This window comes from Bombina bombina, chromosome 3, assembly GCF_027579735.1.
Source record: "Bombina bombina isolate aBomBom1 chromosome 3, aBomBom1.pri, whole genome shotgun sequence".
Taxonomy (NCBI): domain Eukaryota; kingdom Metazoa; phylum Chordata; class Amphibia; order Anura; family Bombinatoridae; genus Bombina; species Bombina bombina.
The window spans coordinates 814690551-814716418 of NC_069501.1; the positions used below are offsets into that span (position 1 = coordinate 814690551).

Consider the following 25868-nt stretch of genomic DNA (forward strand, 5'->3'; position numbering starts at 1 on the left):
AACCTGACATCAACTCTGATAATATCAAAAATGGCATCACAGATAAAATTATTAGCATGCTGTAGAAGAATAATAATATCATGAGAATCACGATGTGTTACTTGTTGCGCTAAAGTTTCCAACCAAAAAGTTGAAGCTGCAGCAACATCAGCCAAAGATATAGCAGGTCTAAGAAGATTACCTGAACACAGATAAGCTTTTCTTAGAAAGGACTCAATTTTCCTATCTAGAGGATCCTTAAACGAAGTACCATCTGACGTAGGAATAGTAGTACGTTTAGCAAGGGTAGAAATAGCCCCATCAACTTTAGGGATTTTGTCCCAAAATTCCAATCTGTCAGACGGCACAGGATATAAATGCTTAAAACGTTTAGAAGGAGTAAATGAATTACCCAATTTATCCCATTCTTTGGAAATTACTGCAGAAATAGCATTAGGAACAGGAAAAACTTCTGGAATAACCACAGGAGATTTAAATACCTTATCCAAACGTTTAGAATTAGTATCAGGAGGACCAGAATCCTCTATTTCTAAAGCAATTAGTACTTCTTTAAGTAAAGAACGAATAAATTCCATTTTAAATAAATATGAAGATTTATCAGCATCAACCTCAGAGACAGAATCCTCTGAACCAGAGGAGTCATCAGAATCAGAATGATGATGTTCATTTAAAAATTCATCTGTAGGGAGAGAAGTTTTAAAAGATTTTTTACGTTTACTAGAAGGAGAAATAACAGACATAGCCTTCTTTATGGATTCAGAAACAAAATCTCTTATATTATCAGGAACATTCTGCACCTTAGATGTTGAAGGAACTGCAACAGGCAATGGTACTTTACTAAAGGAAATATTATCTGCTTTAACAAGTTTGTCATGGCAATCAATACAAACAACAGCTGGAGAAATGGCTACCAAAAGTTTACAGCAGATGCACTTAGCTTTGGTAGATTCAGCACTTGACAGCGATTTTCCTGTAGTATCTTCTGACTCAGATGCAACATGAGACATCTTGCAATATGTAAGAGAAAAAACAACATATATATAAAGCAAAATTGATCAAATTCCTTAAATGACAGTTTCAGGAATGGGAAAAAATGCCAAGAACAAGCCTCTAGCAACCAGAAGCAATAAAAAATGAGACTTAAATAATTGAGGAGACTAAAGCGACGCCCATATTATTTGGCGCCTAAATGCTTTTGGCGCCAAAATGACGCCATATCCGGAACGCCGACATTTTTGGCGTGAAAAAACGTCAAAAAATGACGTAACTTCCGGCGACACGTATGACGCCGGAAACGGAAATAGAATTTTGCGCCAAAAAAGTCCGCGCCAAAAATGACGTAATAAAATGAGGCATTTTCAGCCCCCGCGAGCCTAATAGCCCACCGGGAAGAGTCAAATTTTTGAAGGTAAGAAAAAATGAATAAATCAAAAAATGCATTATCCCAAATATGAAACTGACTGTCTGAAAATAAGGAAAGTTGAACATTCTGAGTCAAGGCAAATAAATGTTTGAATACATATATTTAGAACTTTATAAACAAAGTGCCCAACCATAGCTTGGAGTGTCACAGAAAATAAGACTTACTTACCCCAGGACACTCATCTACATATAGCAGATAGCCAAACCAGTACTGAAACGAGAATCAGCAGAGGTAATGGTATATATAAGAGTATATCGTCGATCTGAAAAGGGAGGTAAGAGATGAATCTCTACGACCGATAACAGAGAACCTATGAAATAGACCCCGTAGAAGGAGATCACTGCATTCAAATAGGCAATACTCTTCTCACATCCCTCTGACATTCACTGCACGCTGAGAGGAAAACCGGGCTCCAACTTGCTGCGGAGCGCATATCAACGTAGAATCTAGCACAAACTTACTTCACCACCTCCATCGGAGGCAAAGTTTGTAAAACTGAATTGTGGGTGTGGTGAGGGGTGTATTTATAGGCATTTTGAGGTTTGGGAAACTTTGCCCCTCCTGGTAGGAATGTATATCCCATACGTCACTAGCTCATGGACTCTTGCTAATTACATGAAAGAAAGGGTTTTTAACTCAAAAATCCATTTGGCTTCTAGTTTGAGTAGTTCTTTCTGAATATTGCACCCTCTCCTATATGGTTGATTATTGTATAATTAAAATGCTTAAGGTTCCCTTTTTATTGCAGCTTTTAAAATGTCTAGGAATTGGAAGCTCCCTATTTCTGTCTGTATCCATATTTTCAATCTAATTTAAGTGTTCCCTAATCCTTTCTCTAACAGGCCTCTCCGATTCCCCTATATATTGTATCCCACAGAAACATTCTATCGGATATACTACATTAAAATCTGAGCATCTGTATGTATCTTTTATTTTATATTCTTTCCCTGTTGCTTTGGAGCTAAAATCCTTTCATTTTTATGGTTCTTTATGAACTCTAAATGAAAAATTCCTTTAATGGTAGTTAAACATTTAAAATTCCATGTAGAATGTAGTTTATATGAGTTATAATTATTCTTCAATTTCTTTATAGGCACATCCCTTTTATAAACTTATATCACAATGTTGTAAATATGTTATCCAATCATGTACTGAAGAGGCAATTAATACACACCCGAGTTCTATATTAGAACTATGTATTAAATAATATAAATTTTATTTACAATAAAAGTCATATGAGCAGATTTGAAATATCAAATACTTTTATACAGCATAATCAAAATATCAATTTTTTTTAGCATAATGGTATAAAAAAAATATATCTTTCTTTCATGTAATTGGCAAGAGTCCATGAGCAAGTGACTTATGGGATATACAATCCTACCAGGAGGGACAAAATTTACCAAACCTCAAAATGCCTATAAATACACCCCTCACCACACCCACAATTCAGTTTTACAAACTTTGCCTCCTATGGAGGTGGTGAAGTAAGTTTGTGCTTGATTGTTATGATTTCTTCTATGATAAGCGCTTCTAAGCATTCTGAAGCCCAATTCCTTTAAGAGTACAGTGCTTGTCAGAGGGATGTGAAGAGAGTATTGCCTATTAATTTTATGGTTTCTCTCACGGGGAATCTTTTCAAGGGTTCTCTGTTATCGGTTGTAGGGATTCATCTTCTACCTCCCTTTTCAGATCAACAATGTACTCCTATATACCATTACCTCTGCTGATAGTTTCCAGTACTGGTTTGGCTATCTGCTATATGTGGATGGGTGTCTTTCGGTAAGTATGTATCATTATTTAAGACACTCTCAGCTATGGTTTGGCACTTTATGTATTATTATAAAGTTTTAAATATATGTATTTTACATATATTTGCCATGAGTCAGGTCTATGTGTATTTCCCTTGCAGTCCGGCAGTTTCGTTATGGGAATCATGTTTTAGAAAGTTTGTCTTACCTGGGGTACAGTCTTTTTTTTTCAATTTGACTAGTTTTTTCTTCGAAAACTTGCGGGCAAATTAGGCTTGCGAGGGTGCAAAATGCTGTTTTTTATTGCGTCATTCTTGGCGTGAGAATTTTCGTGGCACGAATGTGTGTCTTTAGTGATGCAAGTTCGTCATTTCCTGTGTCTTAGTTGACGCCAGGTTGTTTGGCGTGAATTTGCGTTTATTATGACGCAAGTTGCGTAATTTCTGGATCTTTGTTGGCACCAAAAAAAAAATTCAACCCACATCCTGTATGCTCCTTGCCTACTTTATGCTCAGAGGGCTATGCTATTTGCTTTTTTGTCAATTTTAGCATTTGCATTTTTCCCCATTCCTGAAACTGCTATATGTGGAAATAAGATATTTCTGTTTAAATGTTATTTTTTTCTTTTACATTTTACAAGATGTCTCAATCTGATCCTGTCTCAGAAGCTGCTGTAGGAACCATGCTGCCTGAACACAGTTCTACCAAAGCTAAGTGTATCTGTTGTAAGCCAGTGGAGATTTTATCTCCAGCTGTAGTATGTAACAGTTGTCATGATAAGCTTTTGCATGCAGAAAAGGTTTCTATTAGTGCTAGCACAGTATCTGTTGTTCCTTCAACATCTAAAGTACATGATATCCCTGTTGATATGAAAAATGATATTGCTGATGCAATACAGAAGGCTATGGCTGCTATACCGCCTTTAAATAAACTTAAAAGGTCTTTTAAAACTTCTCATAATACTGATGAAATTTCTAATGACCGACAACATACTGATATATCCACCTCTGATGAGGATCTCTCTGATGAGGAAGATCCTACTTCAGACATTGACCCTAATAAATCTTACCTTTTTAAGATTGAGTATATTTGTTCTTTGTTAAAAGAAGTGTTGATAACTTTGGATACTGAGGAGTCTGGACCTCTTAATAATAAATCAATTAAATGTTTAAATTCTGTCTATAAACCTCCTGTGATTACTCCTGAGGTTTTTCCTGTTCCTGATGCTATTTCTGATGCAATTGCTAAGGAATGGTCTAAGCTTGGTACTTCTCTTGTTCCTTCTTCAAGGTTTAAAATGTTGTATCCTTTGCCAGTAGCTAAATTAGAGTTTTGGGGAAAAGTTCCTAAGGTTGATGGGGCTATTGCTACTCTTGCTAAGCATATTACTAATCCTATGGAAGATAGTACCTCTTTTAAAGGGACACTGAACCCAAAAATTATGTTTTGTAATTCAAAAAGAGCATGCAATTTTAAGCAACTTTCTAATTTACTCCTATTATCAATTTTTCTTTGTTCTCTTGCTATCTTTATTTGAAAAAGAAGGCATCTATGCTTTTTTGGGTTCAGAACTCTGGACAGCAATTTTTTATTGGTGGATGAATTTATCCACCAATCAGCAAGGACAACCCAGGTTGTTCACCAAAAATGGGCCGGCATCTAAATTTACATTCTTGCATTTTAAATAAAGATACCAAGAGAATGAAGAAAATATAATAATAGGAGTAAATTAGAAAGTTGCTTAAAATGTCATGCTCAATCTGAATCATGAAAGAAAATTTTTGGGTACAGTGTCCCTTTAAGGATCCTTTAGATAGGAACATTGAATCTTATCTAAGGAAAGCTTATTTACATTGTGGCTATATTGTCAGACCTGCCATTTCTATGGCTGATGTTACGGCTGCATCAACGTTTTGGTTGGATAGCTTAGCACATAGGGAAAAAGATTCTGATTTGCATAGCATTGTTCGTTTGCTTCAACATGCTAATCATTTAATCTGTGATGCTATTTTTAATATCATCAAGATTGATGTTAGATCTATGTCTTTGGCTATTTTAGCTAGAAGAGCTTTATGGCTCAAATCATGGAATGCTGACATGGTATCTAAATCTAGGTTACTATCTCTATCATTCCAGGGTAATAATTTGTTTGGTTCTCAGTTGGATTCTATTATTTCCACTATTACTGGTGGGAAATTAGTTTTTTTGCCCCAAGATAAAGTCTAAGGGTAAATCTAACTCATTGGATTCAGAATATTGTCTCTCAGAATAAGACCTCCTGTGAGAAGATTTCTTTTCTCTCATGTTCCAACAAATCCTGTGAAAGCTCAGGCCTTTCTGAAGTATGTTTCAGATCTAGAGCTTTCAGTGGTAATTTACCAGTTCCACTTCTGGAACAGGGTCTGGGTTTTATTCAATCTATTCATTGTCTGGAAGAAGGAAAATTCTTTCAAACCAGTTTTGGATCTGAAGTTTTTGAATAATTTTGTAAGGGTCCCAACTTTCAAGATAGTGACTATAAGGACTATTCTACCTTTTTTTTCAGCAAGGTCATTACAGGAAGCGTATCTTCACATTACAATTCATCCAGACCACTATCAGTTTCTCAGATTCTGTTTTCTAGACAAGCATTACCAATTTGTTGCTCTTCCATTTGGCCTAGCAACAGCTCCAAGAATCTTTTCAAAGGTTCTCAGTGCCCTTCTATCTGTAATCAGAGAGCAGGGTATTGCGGGGTTTCCTTATTTGGACGATATCTTGGTACTAATCTTTACATTTAGGAGAATCTCACACAAATCAACTTGTGTTGTTTCTTCAAAAACATGGTTGGAGGATCAAATTACCAGAGTTTCTTGATTCCTCAGACAAGGGTCACCTTTTTAGGTTTCCAGATAGATTCAGTGTCCATGACTCTGTCTTTAACAGACAAGAGACAAAGGAAATTGGTTTCTGCCTGAAGAAACCTTCAGTCTTGATCATTCCCTTCAGTGGCTATGTGCATGGAAGTTTTAGGTCTCATGACTGCAGCATCGGACGTGATCCCCTTTGCTCAATTTCATATGAGACCTCTGCAGCTTTGCATGCTTAATCAATGGTGCAGCGATTATACTTGGATATCACAGTTGATATACTTAAATCCCAACATTCACTCTCTGTGTCCTGGTGGTTGGACCATCATCAGATTATTCAACGGGCCTCTTTTGTTCATCCTTCCTGGACTGTGATTTCAACACATGCAAGTCTCACAGGTTGGGAAGCTGTCTGGGGGTCTCTGACAGCACAATGAGTTTGAAATCCTCAAGAGGCGAGGTTACCAATCAATATTTTAGAACTCCATGCTATTTTCAGGGCTCTTCAAGCTTGGTCTCTATTAAAAAGAGAATCATTCATTCATTTTCAGACAGACAATATCACAACTGTGGCATATGTCAATCATCAGGGAGGGATTTGCAGTCCTTTTGCGATGAAAGAAGTATCTCGGATACTTTCTTGGATGGAATCCAACTCCTGTCTAATTTCTGTGATACATATCCCAGGTGTAGACAATTGGGAAGCAGATTATCTCAGTCATCAGTCTTTACATCCAGACGAGTGGTCTCTCCGTCCAGATGTATTTTGTCAGATTGTACAAATGTGGGGTCTTCCCGAAATAGATCTGATAGCTTTCCATCAAAACAAGAAGCTTCCCAGGTACCTTTCCAGGTCCAGGGAACCTCAGGCGGAGATGGTGGATGTGTTAGCAGTTCCTTGGTTTTACTGACCTGCTTACATTTTTCCGCCTCTCGTTCTTCTTCCAAGGGTGATCTCCAAGATAATAATGGAACAATCGCATGTGTTTCTGATAGCACCGGCATGGCCTCACAGGTTTTGGTATGCAGATCTTGTCCGGATGTCCAGTTGCCAACCTTGGCCACTTCCCTTAAGGCCAGACCTTCTGTCTCAAGGGCTGTTTTCCATCAGGATCTCAAATCGCTAAATTTGAAGGTATGGAAATTGAACGCTTAGTGCTTAGTCATAGAGGTTTCCCTGACTCAGTGATTAATACTATATTACAGGCTTGTAAGTCTGTTTCAAGGAAGATATATTATCGGGTGTTTTTCTCATAAATTCTCTCGGCATTCTTTTAGAATTCCTAGAATTTTACAGTTTCTTCAGAATGGTTTGGATAAAGGTTTGTCTGCAAGTACTTTGAAGGGACACATCTCTGCTCTTTCTGTTTTATTTCATAGAAAGATTGCTAAACTTCCTGACATTCACTGTTTTGGTTCGTATCAAGCTTGTTGTTAAATCAATCTCTCCTCCTTGGAGTCTTAATTTGGTTTTGAAGGCTTTGCAGGCTCCTCCTTTTGAGCCTATGCATTCTTTAGATATTAAACTACTTTCTTGGAAAGTGTTGTTTCTTTTGGCTATCTCTTCAGCTAGAAGAGTTTCTGAATTGTCTGCTCTCTCTTGTGAGTCTCCTTTTCTGATTTTCCATCAGGATAAGTCTGTTTTGCGGACTTCGTATACATTTTTTCCTAAGCTTGTGAATTCTAACAACATAAGTAGAGAACTTGTTGTTCATTCCTTGTGTCCTAATCCTAAGAATACTCTTGAAAGATCTTCTTTGGATGTTGTAAGAGCTTTGAAATATGTTGAAGCTACTAAAGATTTCAGGAAGACTTCAAGTAGTCTATTTGTTGTTTTTTCTGGTCCTAGGAAAGGTTAGAAAGCCTCTGCCATTTCTTTGGCATCTTGGTTAACGCTTTTGATTCACAAGGCTTATGTGGAGGCGGGACAGTCTCCGCCTCAGAGAATTCCAGCTCATTCTACTAGATCAGTGTGTATATATATATATATATATATATATATATATATATATATATATATATACAAACACATATTTAGACATTTATATGTACAGTATGTATCTATGTTAAAGCCCTTTGCAGCCTTTTTTTTCTAACACTTAAAACCTCATATCTTTGAGCCCTTATAACTTTTTACTGCAATTTTTTTAAAATAATTTTTATTAGATGGTGTTATTATGTAACTATAATGTATAACTAATGTATAACTGTACTTTTAAATGTATTTTTGTAACAGTTAAAGGGACAGTCTACACCAGAATTGTTATTGTTTAAAAATATAGATAATCCCTTTATTACCTATTCCCCAGTTTTGCATAACCAACAGGGTTATATTAATACACTTTTTACCTCTGTGATTACCTTAAATCTAAGCCTCTGCAGACTGCCCCCTTATTCCAGTTCTTTTGACAGACTTGCATTTTACCCAATCAGTGCTGACTCCTAGGTAACTCTACGGGTGTGAGCACAATGTTATCTATATGGAACACATGAACTAATGCCCTCTAGTTGTAAAAAACTGTGAAAATGCCCTGAGATAAGAGGCGGCCTTTAAGGGCTAAGAAATTAGCATTTGAGCCTACCTAGATTTAGCTTTAAACTAAGAGAACAAAGCAAAATTGGTGATAAAAGTAAATTGGAAAGTTGTTTAAAAATACATGCCCCATCCTTTTGAGGTGCTCTGTACCACCTCGGCTATCCCAAGACACCTAATATCACTTCTATATAGACTGCTGTTGGGGGGGGGGGGGATGAGACTGTGATGCCTACCTATGTAGCTGCTTGGCATAGAGAGCTGGGGATGGAAATTGAAATGAAGACATGGTTGTTGATATTTGACAAAGCAAGAAAAGCTTCAGTCTCTGTGAGACTTCAGGAGATGCACTTCAAATTTCTCAGTAGGTGGTATTTGACCCCTCAGAGGATAAAGAAAATATATCCACATACGAGTGTTGGAGGGGCTGCGGCAAAAGAGGGGACACTCTTACACATATGGTGGCATTGCCCTTGTATCCAGCCCTTCTGGGAAAGTGTTTTTCGAGAGAGTGGCCGACTTCTGAAGGTTATACTGCCTCCAAATCCAATTTTTTTAATATAGCAGGAAATGCCCAAATTGGCCGAGGACGCAAAACGTCCATTGCTCCTATTGATGCTGAATTGTGACAAGGGGCTTATACCAAAATACTGGAAATCCTTAGAGGTGCCAAGTGTCAGGGAGTGGAGGGCTGGGGTTGGGGACCTGCTCTGCCTAGAAAGATTTCATTACCTTCGGACTTGGGAAGCTTGTGACACATGAATATATGACACTGCTATGGCAGGGTAGAGAGGTGTGAGGTTAGTTCTCTATTTGACAAGTGTTTGGTATGCACCCACCGGAGATTTTACTAAACGTCAAACCACCCCTTTTTCTTTTTTTTTTCTCTCCTTCTCTTCTTCCCGTCCTCTGATTTCTCCCCTATTCCTCCCTAATTTTCTCTTTCCTTTTTCTCCCCCTTATGAAACCCTGGTCCCATAATGGACAATAGGATCCTTACATCTACTAACTCTCTGTTCAATGAGGTTAAGAACAGAGGTCTTCATATTTATACCAAGGTTAGCCAGGGTACGAATAAATTCTTAAATTTTCAAAACTAGCGACTCCATGAAAACCTAATGAACATGTAATCTATATGTTAACAATGAACATTTTCTTTCTATAACTTTTTTTTGCTGCTTATATAGACTGTGACATAGTTGTTTTGTACACTGGCCCATAATAAAGTATATTCAGTATCAGTATTAGTATAAGTAACACTTCATTGTAAAGAGAAAAAATCTCTAAATTAGGAATGATGTGACTCCTCGATATGCCATAGTTAATATAAAAATTGCAATGATATATATCAGTTTTAATGTGATAATATAGGAGGGTACAGAATTTGTCTGCTTTCAACTACAAATAAATCTGCAAACCCATGAGACCATTTATTTAAGGACAGTAATCTATATGTAAGATGATTGATGACAATGATGAATACTTGAGGGGACAGTAAACATCCTGTAGTTACAAGACATTTCTAAACGTTTTAAAACAAATTAACATCCTTTTTACTGCAATTGTTTTTCAATAGCCACCATTTGCCTTATTTGAAAAAGCAAATCTGAGCTTTAGTCTACAGACAACAAAGTTAGCTACAGTCATAATGATAGTATAAAAACATAATTTATGTAAGAACTTACCTGATAAATTCATTTCTTTCATATTAGCAAGAGTCCATGAGCTATTGACGTATGGGATATACATTCCTACCAGGAGGGGCAAAGTTTCCCAAACCTCAAAATGCCTATAAATACACCCCTCACCACACCCACAATTCAGTTTAACGAATAGCCAAGAAGTGGGGTGATAAAAAAGTGCGAAAGCATATAAAATAAGGAATTGGAATAATTGTGCTTTATACAAAAATCATAACCACCCAAAAAAGGGCGGGCCTCATGGACTCTTGCTAATATGAAAGAAATGAATTTATCAGGTAAGTTCTTACATAAATTATGTTTTCTTTCATGTAATTAGCAAGAGTCCATGAGCTAGTGACGTATGGGATAATGATTACCCAAGATGTGGATCTTTCCACGCAAGAGTCACTAGAGAGGGAGGGATAAAATAAAGACAGCCAATTCCTGCTGAAAATAATCCACACCCAAAATAAAGTTTAATGAAAAACATAAGCAGAAGATTCAAACTGAAACCGCTGCCTGAAGTATTTTTCTACCAAAAACTGCTTCAGAAGAAGAAAATACATCAAAATGGTAGAATTTAGTAAAAGTATGCAAAGAGGACCAAGTTGCTGCTTTGCAAATCTGATCAATCGAAGCTTCATTCCTAAACGCCCAGGAAGTAGAAACTGACCTAGTAGAATGAGCTGTAATCCTTTGAGGTGGAGATTTACCCGACTCAACATAGGCAAGATGAATTAAAGATTTCAACCAAGATGCCAAAGAAATGGCAGAAACTTTCTGGCCTTTTCTAGAACCAGAAAAGATAACAAATAAACTAGAAGTCTTTCGGAAAGACTTAGTAGCTTCAACATAATATTTCAAAGCTCTAACAACATCCAAAGAATGCAATGATTTCTCCTTAGAATTCTTAGGATTAGGACATAATGAAGGAACCTCAATTTCCCTACTAATGTTGTTAGAATTCACAACTTTAGGTAAAAATTCAAAAGAAGTTCGCAACACTGCCTTATCCTGATGAAAAATCAGAAAAGGAGACTCACAAGAAAGAGCAGATAATTCAGAAACTCTTCTGGCAGAAGAGATTGCCAAAAGGAACAAAACTTTCCAAGAAAGTAATTTAATGTCCAATGAATGCATAGGTTCAAACGGAGGAGCTTGAAGAGCCCCCAGAACCAAATTCAAACTCCAAGGAGGAGAAATTGACTTAATGACAGGTTTTATACGAACCAAAGCTTGTACAAAACAATGAATATCAGGAAGATTAGCAATCTTTCTGTGAAAAAGAACAGAAAGAGCAGAGATTTGTCCTTTCAAAGAACTGAAGAAACTGTAAAATTCTCGGAATTCTAAAAGAATGCCAAGAAAAATGATGAGAAAGACACCAAGAAATATAAGTCTTCCAGACTCTATAATATATCTCTCTGGATACAGATTTACGAGCCTGTAACATAGTATTAATCACAGAGTCAGAGAAACCTCTTTGACCAAGAATCAAGCGTTCAATCTCCATACCTTTAAATTTAAGGATTTGAGATCCTGATGGAAAAAAGGACCTTGCGACAGAAGGTCTGGTCGTAGCAGAAGAGTCCACGGATGGCAAGAGGCCATCCGGACAAGATCCGCATACCAAAACCTGTGAGGCCATGCCGGAGCTACCAGCAGAACAAACGAGCATTCCTTCAGAATCTTGGAGATTACTCTTGGAAGAAGAACTAGAGGCGGAAAGATATAAGCAGGATGATACTTCCAAGGAAGTGATAATGCATCCACTGCTTCCGCCTGAGGATCCCGGGATCTGGACAGATACCTGGGAAGTTTCTTGTTTAAATGAGACGCCATCAGATCTATTTCTGGAAGCTCCCACATTTGAACAATCTGAAGAAATACCTCTGGGTGAAGAGACCATTCGCCCGGATGCAACGTTTGGCGACTGAGATAATCCGCTTCCCAATTGTCTATACCTGGGATATGAACCGCAGAGATTAGACAGGAGCTGGATTCCGCCCAAACCAGAATTCGAGATACTTCTTTCATAGCCAGAGGACTGTGAGTCCCTCCTTGATGATTGATGTATGCCACAGTAGTGACATTGTCTGTCTGAAAACAAATGAACGATTCTCTCTTCAGAAGAGGCCAAGACTGAAGAGCTCTGAAAATTGCACGGAGTTCCAAAATATTGATCGGTAATCTCACCTCCTGAGATTCCCAAACTCCTTGTGCCGTCAGAGATCCCCACACAGCTCCCCAACCTGTGAGACTTGCATCTGTTGAAATTACAGTCCAGGTCGGAAGCACAAAAGAAGCCCCCTGAATTAAACGATGGTGATCTGTCCACCACGTTAGAGAGTGTCGTACAATCGGTTTTAAAGATATTAATTGAGATATCTTTGTGTAATCCTTGCACCATTGATTCAGTATACAGAGCTGAAGAGGTCGCATGTGAAAACGAGCAAAGGGGATCGCGTCCGATGCAGCAGTCATAAGACCTAGAATTTCCATGCATAAGGCTACCGAAGGGAATGATTGTGACTGAAGGTTTCGACAAGCTGAAATCAATTTTAGACGTCTCTTGTCTGTTAAAGACAGAGTCATGGACACTGAATCTATCTGGAAACCCAGAAAGGTTACCCTTGTCTGCGGAATCAATGAACTTTTTGGTGAATTGATCCTCCAACCATGATCTTGAAGAAACAACACAAGTCGATTCGTATGAGATTCTGCTAAATGTAAAGACTGAGCAAGTACCAAGATATCGTCCAAATAAGGAAATACCACAATACCCTGTTCTCTGATTACAGACAGAAGGGCACCGAGAACCTTTGTAAAAATTCTTGGAGCTGTAGCTAGGCCAAACGGCAGAGCCACAAACTGGTAATGCTTGTCCAGAAAAGAGAATCTCAGGAACTGATAATGATCTGGATGAATCGGAATATGCAGATATGCATCCTGTAAATCTATTGTGGACATAAAATGCCCTTGCTGAACAAAAGGCAAGATAGTCCTTACAGTTACCATTTTGAACGTTGGTATCCTTACATAACGATTCAATATTTTTAGATCCAGAACTGGTCTGAAGGAATTCTCCTTCTTTGGTACAATGAAGAGATTTGAATAAAACCCCATCCCCTGTTCCAGAACTGGAACTGGCATAATTACTCCAGCCAACTCTAGATCTGAAACACAATTCAGAAATGCTTGAGCTTTCACTGGATTTACTGGGACACGGGAAAGAAAAAATCTCTTTGCAGGAGGTCTCATCTTGAAACCAATTCTGTACCCTTCTGAAACAATGTTCTGAATCCAAAGATTGTGAACAGAATTGATCAAAATTTCTTTGAAAAAACGTAACCTGCCCCCTACCAGCTGAGCTGGAATGAGGGCTGCACCTTCATGTGGACTTAGAAGCAGGCTTTGCCTTTCTAGAAGGCTTGGATTTATTCCAGACTGGAGATGGTTTCCAAACTGAAACTGCTCCTGAGGATGAAGGATCAGGCTTTTGTTCTTTGTTGAAACGAAAGGAACGAAAACGATTATTAGCCCTGTATTTACTCTTAGATTTTTTATCCTGTGGTAAAAAAGTTCCTTTCCCACCAGTAACAGTTGAGATAATGGAATCCAACTGAGAACCAAATAATTTGTTACCCTGGAAAGAAATGGAAAGTAGAGTTGATTTAGAAGCCATATCAGCATTCCAAGTTTTAAGCCATAAAGCTCTTCTAGCTAAAATAGCTAGAGACATAAACCTGACATCAACTCTGATAATATCAAAAATGGCATCACAGATAAAATTATTAGCATGCTGAAGAAGAATAATAATATTATGAGAATCATGATCTGTTACTTGTTGTGCTAAAGTCTCCAACCAAAAAGTTGAAGCTGCAGCAACATCAGCCAAAGATATAGCAGGTCTAAGAAGATTACCTGAACACAGATAAGCTTTTCTTAGAAAGGATTCAATTTTCCTATCTAAAGGATCTTTAAACGAAGTACCATCTGACGTAGGAATAGTAGTACGTTTAGCAAGGGTAGAAATAGCCCCATCGACTTTAGGGATTTTGTCCCAAAATTCTAATCTGTCAGACGGCACAGGATATAATTGCTTAAAACATTTAGAAGGAGTAAATGAATTACCCAATTTATCCCATTCTCTGGAAATTACTTCAGAAATAGCATTAGGAACAGGAAAAACTTCTGGAATAACCACAGGAGATTTAAATACCTTATCTAAACGTTTAGAATTAGTAACAAGAGGACCAGAATCCTCTATTTCTAAAGCAATTAGTACTTCTTTAAGTAAAGAACGAATAAATTCCATTTTAAATAAATATGAAGATTTATCAGCATCAATCTCTGAGACAGAATCCTCTGAACCAGAAGAGTCATCAGAATCAGAATGATGATGTTCATTTAAAAATTCATCTGTAGAGAGAGAAGTTTTAAAAGATTTTTTATGTTTACTAGAAGGAGAAATAACAGACATAGCCTTCTTGATGGATTCAGAAACAAAATCTCTTATGTTATCAGGAACATTCTGCACCTTAGATGTTGAGGGAACTGCAACAGGCAATGGTACATTACTAAAGGAAATATTATCTGCTTTAACAAGTTTGTCATGACAATTAATACAAACAACAGCCGGAGGAATAGCTACCAAAAGTTTACAGCAGATACACTTAGCTTTGGTAGTTCCAGCACTAGACAGCGATTTTCCTGAAGTATCTTCTGACTCAGATGCAACGTGAGACATCTTGCAATATGTAAGAGAAAAAACAACATATAAAGCAAAATTGATCAAATTCCTTAAATGACAGTTTCAGGAATGGGAAAAAATGCCAATAAACAAGCTTCTAGTAACCAGAAGCAAAGAAAAAATGAGACTGAAATAATGTGGAGACAAAAGCGATGCCCATATTTTTTGGCGCCAAATAATACGCCCACATTGTTTGGTGCCTAAATGCTTTTTGGCGCCAAAAATGACGCCACATCCGGAACGCCGACATTTTTGGCGCAAAAGGACGTCAAAAAATGACGCAACTTCCGGCGACACGTATGACGCCGGAAACAGAAAAGATTTTTTTGCGCCAAAAAAGTCTGCGCCAAGAATGACGCAATAAAATGAAGCATTTTCAGCCCCCGCGAGCCTAACAGCCCACAGGGAAAAAAAGTCAAATTTTTAAGGTAAGAAAAAATGATTGATTCAAATGCATTATCCCAAATATGAAACTGACTGTCTGAAAATAAGGAATGTTGAACATATTTAGAACTTTATAAATAAAGTGCCCAACCATAGCTTAGAGTGTCACAGAAAATAAGATTTACTTACCCCAGGACACTCATCTACATGTTTGTAGAAAGCCAAACCAGTACTGAAACGAAAATCAGCAGAGGTAATGGTATATAAATAAGAGTATATCGTCGATCTGAAAAGGGAGGTAAGAGATGAATCTCTACGACCGATAACAGAGAACCTATGAAATAGACCCCGTAGAAGGAGATCACTGCATTCAAATAGGCAATACTCTCCTCACATCCCTCTGACATTCACTGCACGCTGAGAGGAAAACCGGGCTCCAACTTGCTGCGGAGCGCATATCAACGTAGAATCTAGCACAAACTTACTTCACCACCTCCATAGGAGGCAAAGTTTGTAAAACTGAATTGTGGGTGTGGTGAGGGGTGTATTTATAGGCATTTTGAGGTTTGGGAAACTTTGCCCCTCCTGGTAGGAATGTATATCCCATACGTCACTAGCTCATGGACTCTTGCTAATTACATGAAAGAAATACATTGTTTTACAGTTATTATCAGTTACAGAAAGGTATGTAGCAAGGTTAGCCTTGAGAAGTCAGTAGAATGCATTTAAAGTTCTGAGAATTAGAAAGTCTTCAATTTTTTGAACCTAGTGACATGAAAAGAATGCAAAATTAATATATATATATATATATATATATATATATATATATATATATATATATATATATATACTGCAAAATTGTTTCATTAGGCATAACTAAAGGGACAGGATATGTTATATAAAGTGCAGAATTATGTAACATAAGAAGGATAGTCTTTGCTATTATTAAATAATGAAAAATACTGAATTTGGCATCTGAAACTTTACTTACATTGTAAGCGCAGCCGTCCACTTTAGCACAGAAGGTTATTAACAAGTGTCATGGGCTGGCTGTCTAATGACAGGGAGACAGATCATGTCATTCAGCTACTGTAGCATGCTCCTGTGATAAGGCAAAGCTATTGGATGCTTTACCTAGCACAGAAGCACACTACATTTAGTTGAAACGCTCAAACTGTCAAGCTTGTGACACATTTGTTAAAAATTTTGCTGTGCCATAGAGGATGGCTGCACTTTCCATACTTTTAAACATTTTTTTAATAGGAAAGAGTATCCTTATGTTACACTATTCAGCTCTATGACATTCCCTGCCTATTTAGTTAGGCATAATGAAACAATTGAGCAATATAAATATTTATTTTGCTCTGTTTTCATGTAATTAGGCTATGAAAAAGACTTTCTAAAGCACAGAATGTTTTATATAAAAATCTCAAGATTTGACTTTCCCTTTAATCACCTAGACAACATAGATTACATACGGAGAGCAACTTTGCACTTCTGCGAACCCGTATTCATATAAATATACACATACAAATACATAAATATATATGTATACATTCATAAGAGAAATATTAATAAATGTGTCCCAATGGATCCCTATGCAAAACTCCTTTTCTAACGCCTGACATTTCATAACTTTGAACCTTTATAACTTTTTAATGCAATAAAATGTATTTATCATTTTATCAGACAGTGTTAATATGAGTGTTACTATACTGTCCAATGTATTTTTGATATGTTTTATGCAACTTTTTAATCAGTTTTTTAGAAGCGTTGTTAACCAAAGTGCAAACCACGATCACAAGAGTGTGATCGCATAAGGGGGTAGATTTATTAGAAATACTTGTGCAATGATAAATGCCAACAGCTTATGCTGTCGGCATTTAGCAAGGCCGCGCGGACATGATTTGATACAGAGAATCATGTCCACTCGACCCTTTGTAAATCTACCCCTTACTATCAACATGTAATAGGAGTAAAATTACATTTGCGCTCTTAAAGTCGCAATTTTGCCCAAATGCGAGCGCACGGAAGTGTGCGCTTAAACGGACATGTTAGGTTAGGGGGGTTAGCTGGTTAGGGGGTATTTTATGATGGAGTGTGTGGCAGTTTAAGGGTTAATAGAGTAGAGGGGACTGTGATGGGCTATGCAGCTGGTTAGAGGTTAATAGGGTAAAGGGGACTTTGCGGTGGACAATCTGGCAGTTTAGGGGTTAATAGTGCAGTGGGCAATTTGTGCTGGCTTTGTGGCAGTTTAGGGGTTATTAGAGTAGGGGGCTTATGGCGATTCGGGTTAGCGCCTGAGTATAGGTGCTTTTTCCACTTTTCTCTCTCCATTGAAGTCTAAGGGAAGTACATTAATGCAGTCACAATATTCTAACTTCTGCTCTTTCAGTGCGTCGGGATAGCACGCAAGCAAAAAATATTTACTTTCAACTTGTTATACATGCGCTACCAAAAGAGAGCAAAGAGCAGAAGTCAGGCGGAGTGGGAGCGGGAATTACCGATCCACTCATAATCTAGCCCAGTATGGCAACTCAGGTCTTTTATTATCATAATCCTGCTAGCCCTAGCGAGAGCCTAGTTAAGAGAAAAATCACCAAGCTGGTCCTGGATATCATTGAATATATTAGGGAAATGGAAGAATATGTGCATAACCCCCTATGGTACTATTGACGTGCATATATTGTATGGGCACAGTGGCAGAGTAATCAGATCTAATCCATAAAACTATCTGCTCAATATTTTTTTTAAGCTCCTTTTTACTGGTGAAGTCAAAGGTGTAAGGGGAGTCTTTAGCCCACCCCCCCCCCTTTTTTATCTTTTCTCTTCTAGGGCCTGAACATCTAAAACTCACCACCATGGAGAGAAATCACACAAAATCTTTGGGAGTTTTTTTAGACCTTATATTGTAATACAGGAGTCTTTCCTTCAAACAGAGAAGCCTGCATAGTGAGATAAACATCTCTTAAAGGAACACAAAAACCCCCAAAATGATTTCATATTTAGATAGAGCATAACTTTTTAAACAACTTTCCAATTGACTTCTTTTATTTAATTTTTCTTCATTCTCTTGATATCCTTTGTTGAAAAGAATATCTAGATAGGCTCAGGAGCTGGGAGCTAGCTGTTTATTAGTGTCTGCGCATATATGCCTCTTGTGATTGGCTTACCGATCTGTTCAGCTAGTTCCCAGTAGAGCATTGTTGCTCCTTCAAGAAAGGATACCAAGAAAATAAATCAAAATTGAAAATAGAAGTAAATTAGAAAAATGTTTACAATTGTATGCTTTATCTAAATAATGAAAGAACAATTTTGTGTTTCATGTCCCTTTAATGTAAAAATTGCATTTCTAAAATGATTTGAGGGGCCGCGCTGTTCTGTCGAGACTACTGAGATCATCTCACCAGATCAGAGAGCTTTAGATCATCCGGCCCCTAGTCTCAACCTGTTTATCACTAGGTCAATTACACTTGACTTGATACATTACCGTATTCTGATAATCACTGATATATGCAGAGATGTAATTATATTATTGATACCCAACGCTATCTCCCTACCAGAAGTCTGATGCCTCAACACTTTAGGGCTCATGCCTCAAATCAGAGTTATAATGTATTTGTCCCTCTCTATTCCTCATCTGTGTCACATATCTGAATATGCTATGGCCTAATAGTTTATGCTTCTTGAATTACTAGCTTTTCAGAGATGTTCTGCTGCCTTCCTAGTTTAAGCTTTTATGTTCCATTCATTATTACTGTGATTTCTACTCTTCTAAAGTTCTCTCACTATTTGATCTTATGAAAGCAGATGGCTAATTGTGCTTTTTAACTATACCGTTATTTTATGATCTAAGAGTTACTGATGCATCTCTGTTTTCTTGGAGTTTTGACTGTGTACAATTTCATAATGTGAGTAAATTGGAAAGGTTTTTTTACTTTTTATTACAAACTCTAACTGAATCATGTAAGTTTAATTTTAACTTTAGTGTCCCTTAAAGGGACATTAAACACTTTGAGATGGTAATATAAAATGATAAATTGTATATAATAAAACAACTCTGCAATATATTGCATTATTTATTTTGTCCTCTTTGCCTGTAATTCCATTCTGAAATTGTGAGCTTTTCAGTTCCCGTTAGAAATGGAAGTGCAGAACACTGTTAAATCCAGCACAACCATTGGCTGCACACTCTAGTGACCTATTTATAACTGACCCTAATTGGCCACAGCAGAGAAAGTAACACAAGTTACAACATGGCAGCTCCCAGTGTTTTATAGACACTAAAACTTTACACTTATTTTGTCACTTTTTAAACAACTAATGAAACTTTAAAAAATACATCTACATGTTAGTCATGGACTAATCTTTTCTTTATGCATCATTCTATCTAGCATGTATTTAGTGTTTAATGTCCCTTTAAGCTTCAGTTGTAAATAAAGGAATTTAAGGAATGAAGCATTTATTTTCTAAAAACAAACCAACAACTTATGTTCTGTGCTTTTAATCATTCACCGCCTCCACCTCTTCATAAAGCAATTTTATTTTTTTTGACACTTGGTTATTCCAGCTACTAATGGCTGACTATGAAAGTCTATAGCTGTGCACTACAATGCCGCTGCTAGACTGAAACCTCAGCTTGCGCTGCTATAGACTTACATAGAGCAGGGGGTTAGCTCCTGTTTGCTGTACTGCCGCATGTCAAAAGAAAAAAAAAATGCTTTGTGGAGGGGGGTTGATTAAAAGCACGGAAACTAAAGTAAATTTTCATAGAAATGAAGCACTTTCATTTCTTAAACTTAGTTACATTTAACCCCTGAAGCTTAACGTATATAAGCACTTTGAATGACTTTACCATCACTGTAAAAGTTGCAATATTCCAATTTTGCTCACGCATTCAGAGGTGAAGGCAAATTCAATGTGCAGCTGCAATTTTCATAACCTGACTAACTTTTATACTGATTTTATTTGTTATAACATTCTAGATTTATATAGAATTAGAAAGTTATATTAATATAAAGTATGTATCAAATTAGGATATTTTCTTATTTGATTGGCGCTTATTTTTAGAAATGCATAATTATGCAGCCCTGCGTGACTAGCTGACCGTGCAATTTCAGAAATCAGCCATTTTGGAATATAAGATTCCTAAGAGTAACATTTTGTACTAGAGAGGGTCTATAGCATATTTTGAACATTCACAAAATAAATAAAAAATAAGAATTACAATAGCTTGTGACTAGAGTGTGATGTTCTATCTAGGGGATGACGACCATAGCAGGGTAGGTTGAATATTTGGCTAACAGAGCGCCTAGCATCATTATGTTTGCAGGATATATTACTGTGCTACTTAAGTCTAAAAAAAAAAAAAAAGAAGGCACTTTTCTCATTCCCCTTTGGTTATTTACCATAGAAAATCCAAAAATGTCCCCTCTACCTTTTAACTGCCACCTGAAGCATAACGGTAATGTAGAATTTACCATAGTTATTAACAAAATATTTATTTAGTTTATTAATAAAGGGACATAAAACCCAACATGTTTTTTTTCATGATTCAAGTAGAGCATGCAACTTTAAAGAACTTTTAAATTTACTTTGTTCTCTTTGTATCCTTTTTTAAAAAGAATACATTGTTAGGCTCAGGAGCTGGCTGCTCATATCTGCCTGTTGTAATTGGCTTACAGATGTTTTCAGCTAGCTGCAACAAATGCATTGCTGCTCTTTCAATAAAGGATACCAAGAAGACAAGGCACAATTAATAATATAAGTACATTAGAAAGTTGTTTAAAATTGTATGTTCTATCTCAATAATGAAAGAACATTTTGGGATTCATTTGTCCTTAACCTTATATTACTGACAGGCAAGTAAAATTGGGGTACACATGATAAAAGTTGTTTTTTCACTTTCCTATTTTGCCTTTATTTACAGCTTCAGGACAAAGTCATGCAAGAACTGTTAATGAATACTCAGGATAGCTTGGGATATGCATTAGGGTAGAGTATATGGGGCTTTCTGGTTTCTGCCATCAAAATGTGTTTTTGTGTTGGAAATGTGTACATTTAATTTTTATTTTTTTCTCATGCAAAGTGTATTCCACAACAAAGCAAGAAGAGATGATGAACAAAAACTGCACAAATGTCATGGATGTAAATTCATTGCTGTCGGGTTCTGGCCGCAATAAATTTGCCTGTCAGTTTACAACTAACATGCTTGGAAACTGCTCTGGGAAAGATGATCCAACCTTTGGCTTCGCATCTGGACAGCCCTGCATTCTTATTAAAATGAACAGGGTAAGCTTTTTTTTTATGAGGATTTAATCAAGATTCAGCAATAAATCACAAAGGTTAATCAAATGTATATATTATAAATTAATAAACTAAAGAATGTTTCTATCAACAAAAAACTCTACACTCTATCTGCCTTATTTATGCTGCGTGTAAGCATATCTGCCTCAAGACTACAGTTTGTTATTTAAAGGGGCACTAAACCCAAATTTGTTATTTTATGATTCAGATAGAGCATGCAATTTTAAGCAGCTTTCTAATTTACTCCTATTATCATTTTGTCTTTGTTCTCTTGCTATATTTATTTGAAAAGCAAGAATGAAAGCTTAGGAGCCGGACCATTTTTGGTTGAGAACCTGGGTTGAGTTTGCTGATTGGTGGCTTAATGTAGCCACCAATCAGCAAGCGCTATCCAGGGTGCTAAATCAAAAATGGACCGGCTCTTTAGCTTAGGTTCCTGCTTTTTCAAATAAAGATAGCAAGAGAATGAGGAAAAAATAATAATAAGAGTAAATTAGAAAGTTGCTTAAAATTGTATGCTCTATCTGATTCATGAAAGAAAAGAAAACAATTGGGTTTAGTGTCCCTTTAAAACTACTTAATTTATAACTGCAGAAAATTATGAATTTCAGAGAGGGCCATAATAGTTAAAAAGTTACATGCTCTAGTTTCTTATAGCATGTAATTTTAAAACTAGTGACCCTTCAGTGATATGTGTTTAACCCCCACAAAAGGGTTATATGTTTAACCCCTTTACAGGGTGGTTGTAGATATGTGGTATATATGTGTGTGTATGTACGTGTGTTATTTTTATTTTATTTTTTTTCCAAAAAGCTTTATTGAATTAACATAGACAGAGTGTTCTTTTTATTTATATAAATAAACTGGCATTCAAAAGTTTGGGGTCACTCAAACATTTTCTTATTTTCCATGAAAACATACATGAATTGAGTTTGAATAGGAAATTTAGTCATTGACAAGGTTAGAAATAATGAATTGTAAGTGAAATAATAACTATGTCCGTCAAACTTTGCTTTTGTCAAAGAATCCTTCACGTGCAGCAATTACAGCCTTGCAGACCTTTGGTATTCGAATTGTCAATTTTTTGAGGTAATCTGAAGAGATTTCAGCCCCTGCTTCTTGAAGCACCTCCCACAAGTTGGATTGGCTTTATGCGCACTTCTTACGTACCATACAGTCAAGCTGCTCCCACAACAGTTCAATAGGGTTACGGTCAGCTAACTGCATCTTCCCTTAATAGTTCTTTCATAGTTTTGAGCTCTGCTTTGGGTCATTGTCCTGTTGTAGGAGGAAATTGTCTCCAATCAAGCGCAGCCCACAGGGTATGGCATTGTGAACCAAAATGGAGTGCTAACCTACCTTCTTCAAGTTCCCTTTGACCATGTATAAATCTCCCTCTTTACCACCACACCATCACATTGCCTCCAACATGTTTGAAATGTGGCGTCAAGCAATCCTCCAGCGTCTTTTCATTTGGTCTGCATCCCACAAATATTTTTATTTCTGATCCTTACATCTCAAACTTAGATTCATTTGTCCGAAACACTTTTTTCCAATCTTCTTTTGCCCATCATAGCGGCAGATTACAAGTGGAGTGCATACTTTTGCGCCAGAGCGATAAGGGGTTTATCGCGGTGGTTTGTGCATTTATGTAAGAACTTACCTGATACATTCATTTATTTCATAGTGGCGAGAGTCCACAAGCTTGTTACTGATGGGGTATACATTCCTACCAGGAGGAGGCAAAGTTTCCCAGACATCAAAAGCCTATAAATAACCCGCCCACCTCACTCATACCTCAGTTTAACACATAGCCAAGAGGTGAGGTGTTTAAGGAGGAGCTGTAATTCTCTGAGGCGGAGATTGGCCTGCCTCCAAATAAGCTTTGTGAATTGAGTTTTAACCAAGATGCTAATGAAATGGCAGAGGCTTTCTGACCTTTTCTGGAACCATAAAAAAGAACAGAAGTCTGCCTAAAATCCTTAGTAGCATCAACATAGTATTTAAAAGCTCTTACTACATCCAAAGAGTTTAAAGATCTTTCAAGAGTAGATCTAGGATTAGGACATAAGGAAGGAACAATAATTTCCCTACTAATGTTAGAATTCACAACGTAAGGTAAAAATTTGAAAGAAGTCTGCAAAACTGCTTTATCTTGATGGAAAATCAGATAAGGAGACTCACAAGAGAGAGCAGACAATTCTGAAACTCTTCTAGCAGAAGAGATAGCCAACAGAAACAACACTTTCGAAGAAAGTAATTTAATATCCAAAGAATGCATAGGCTCAAAAGGAGGAGCCCTTTAGAATATTTAGTACCAGATTTAGACTCCAAGTATGAGAAATAGATTTAACCTCTTAAGGACATATGATGGAATTTTTCCGTCATAAAATAATTGAGCAAACTGAAAGCTGTGTCCTTAAAGGGTTAATGACAGGTTTAATACAAATTAAAGCCTGAGCAAAACAGTGAATATCAGGAAGTTTAGCAATCTTTTTGTGAAATAAAACAAAAAGAGCTGAGATTTGTCCTTTCAAAGTACTGGCAGACAAACCTTTATCCAAACCATCTTGAAGAACCCTAGGTATCCTGAAAGAATGCCAGGAATAATCATGAGAAGAGCACCATGAAATATATGTTTTCCAAACCTAATGGTAAATCTTCCTTGAAACAGGCTTGTGAGCCTGAATCATAGTGTTAATCACAGAGTCAGAGAAACCTCTATGACTGAGGACTAAAAGTTCAATTTCAATGCCATTAAGTATAGAGATTTGAGATCTGGATGGAAGAACAGACCTTGGGATAGAAGGTCTGGTCTTAAAGGAAGAGGCCAAAGCAGACAACTCAATATTTAAACAAGGTCTGCATACTAAATCCTGTGTGGCTATGCTGGAGCTATCAGAAACACATAAGATTGCTGCTAGAGCATCTAACATCTTTGCCTGAGGATCCCTGGAGCTTCAGAGGTATCTGTGAAGTTTGTTGTTCAGACGAGAGACCATCTATTTCTGGAGGGCCTCACATCTGTACAATTTAATAGAATAGATCTGGATATAGACCACTCCCCCAGATGTAGAGATTGACGGCTGAGATAATCCGCTTCCCAGTTGTCTACACGTGGGATATAAATTGCAGTGATTAGACAAGAGAGTATTCGAGATATTTCTTTCATAGCTAGGGGACTATGAGTCCCCCCTTGATAATTGACATGTGCCACTGTTGTGATATTGTCTGTCTGAAAACGAATGTAAGGTTCTCTCTTTAATAGAGGCCAAGTCTGAAAAGCTCTAAATAGAGCATGGAGTTCCAGAATATTGATTAGTAACCTCGCCTCTCGAGGATATCAAACTCCCCAACCTGTAAGACTTGCATCTGTTGTGATCACAGACCAGGTAGGACAAAGAAAGGAGGCCCCTTGAAGAATAAAGTGGTGGTTTAACCACCAAGTCAGAGAAAGCTGTGCATCAGGATTTAAGAAAATCAGTTGTGATACCTGAGTGTAATCCTTGCACCATTGGTGTAACATGCAAAGTTGTAGAGGTCTCAAATGAAAATGAGCAAAGAGGATTGCATCCAATGCTGCAATCATGAGACCTAAAACATCCATACACATGGCAATTGAAGGCAATGATAGGGACTGAAGGCAATGATAGGGAGTGAAGGTTTAGACAAGCTGAAACCAATTTAAATCGTCTCTTTTCTGTTAGGGATAGAGTCATGGACACTGAATCTATCTGAAAACCTAAAAAGTTGACCTTTGTCTGAGAAATCAAGAAACTCTTTGGTAAATTAATCCTCCAACCATGTCTTTGAAGGAATGACAATAGTTGTTTTGTGTGAGATTCTGCTAAATGAAAATATTGAGCTAGTAGCAAGATATCATCCAAATAAGGAAACACCGCAATACCCTGCTCTCTGATTACAGATAGAAGGGCATCAAGAATCTTTGATAATATTCTCTGAGCTATTGCTAGGCCTAATGGAAGAGCGAAAAATTGGTAAGAAAATCAATAATGATCTGGGTGAATTTGGATGTGAAGGTAAGCATCCTGTAAGTCTATTGTGGACATAAAGTGACCTTGCTGAACAAAAGGCAAAATGGTCCTTATAATCAACATCTTGAGTCAGGACTCTTACAAATCAATTTAAAGTTTTCAGATCCAAAATTGGTCAGAAAGAACTTTCCT

At 37.0% G+C, this 25868-nt stretch overlaps 1 protein-coding gene across 1 annotated transcript in view; it reads left to right on the forward strand.

Annotated features, from left to right (window-relative positions):
• Positions 1-25868, forward strand: part of ATP4B (ATPase H+/K+ transporting subunit beta) — a 70990-nt gene that overhangs the window by 20053 nt on the left and 25069 nt on the right. Inside the window, exon 4 of the mRNA XM_053704906.1 lies at positions 21464-21666. Coding sequence (XP_053560881.1) covers positions 21464-21666 — 203 coding nt within the window. The remainder of the gene's footprint in view (positions 1-21463; positions 21667-25868) is intronic.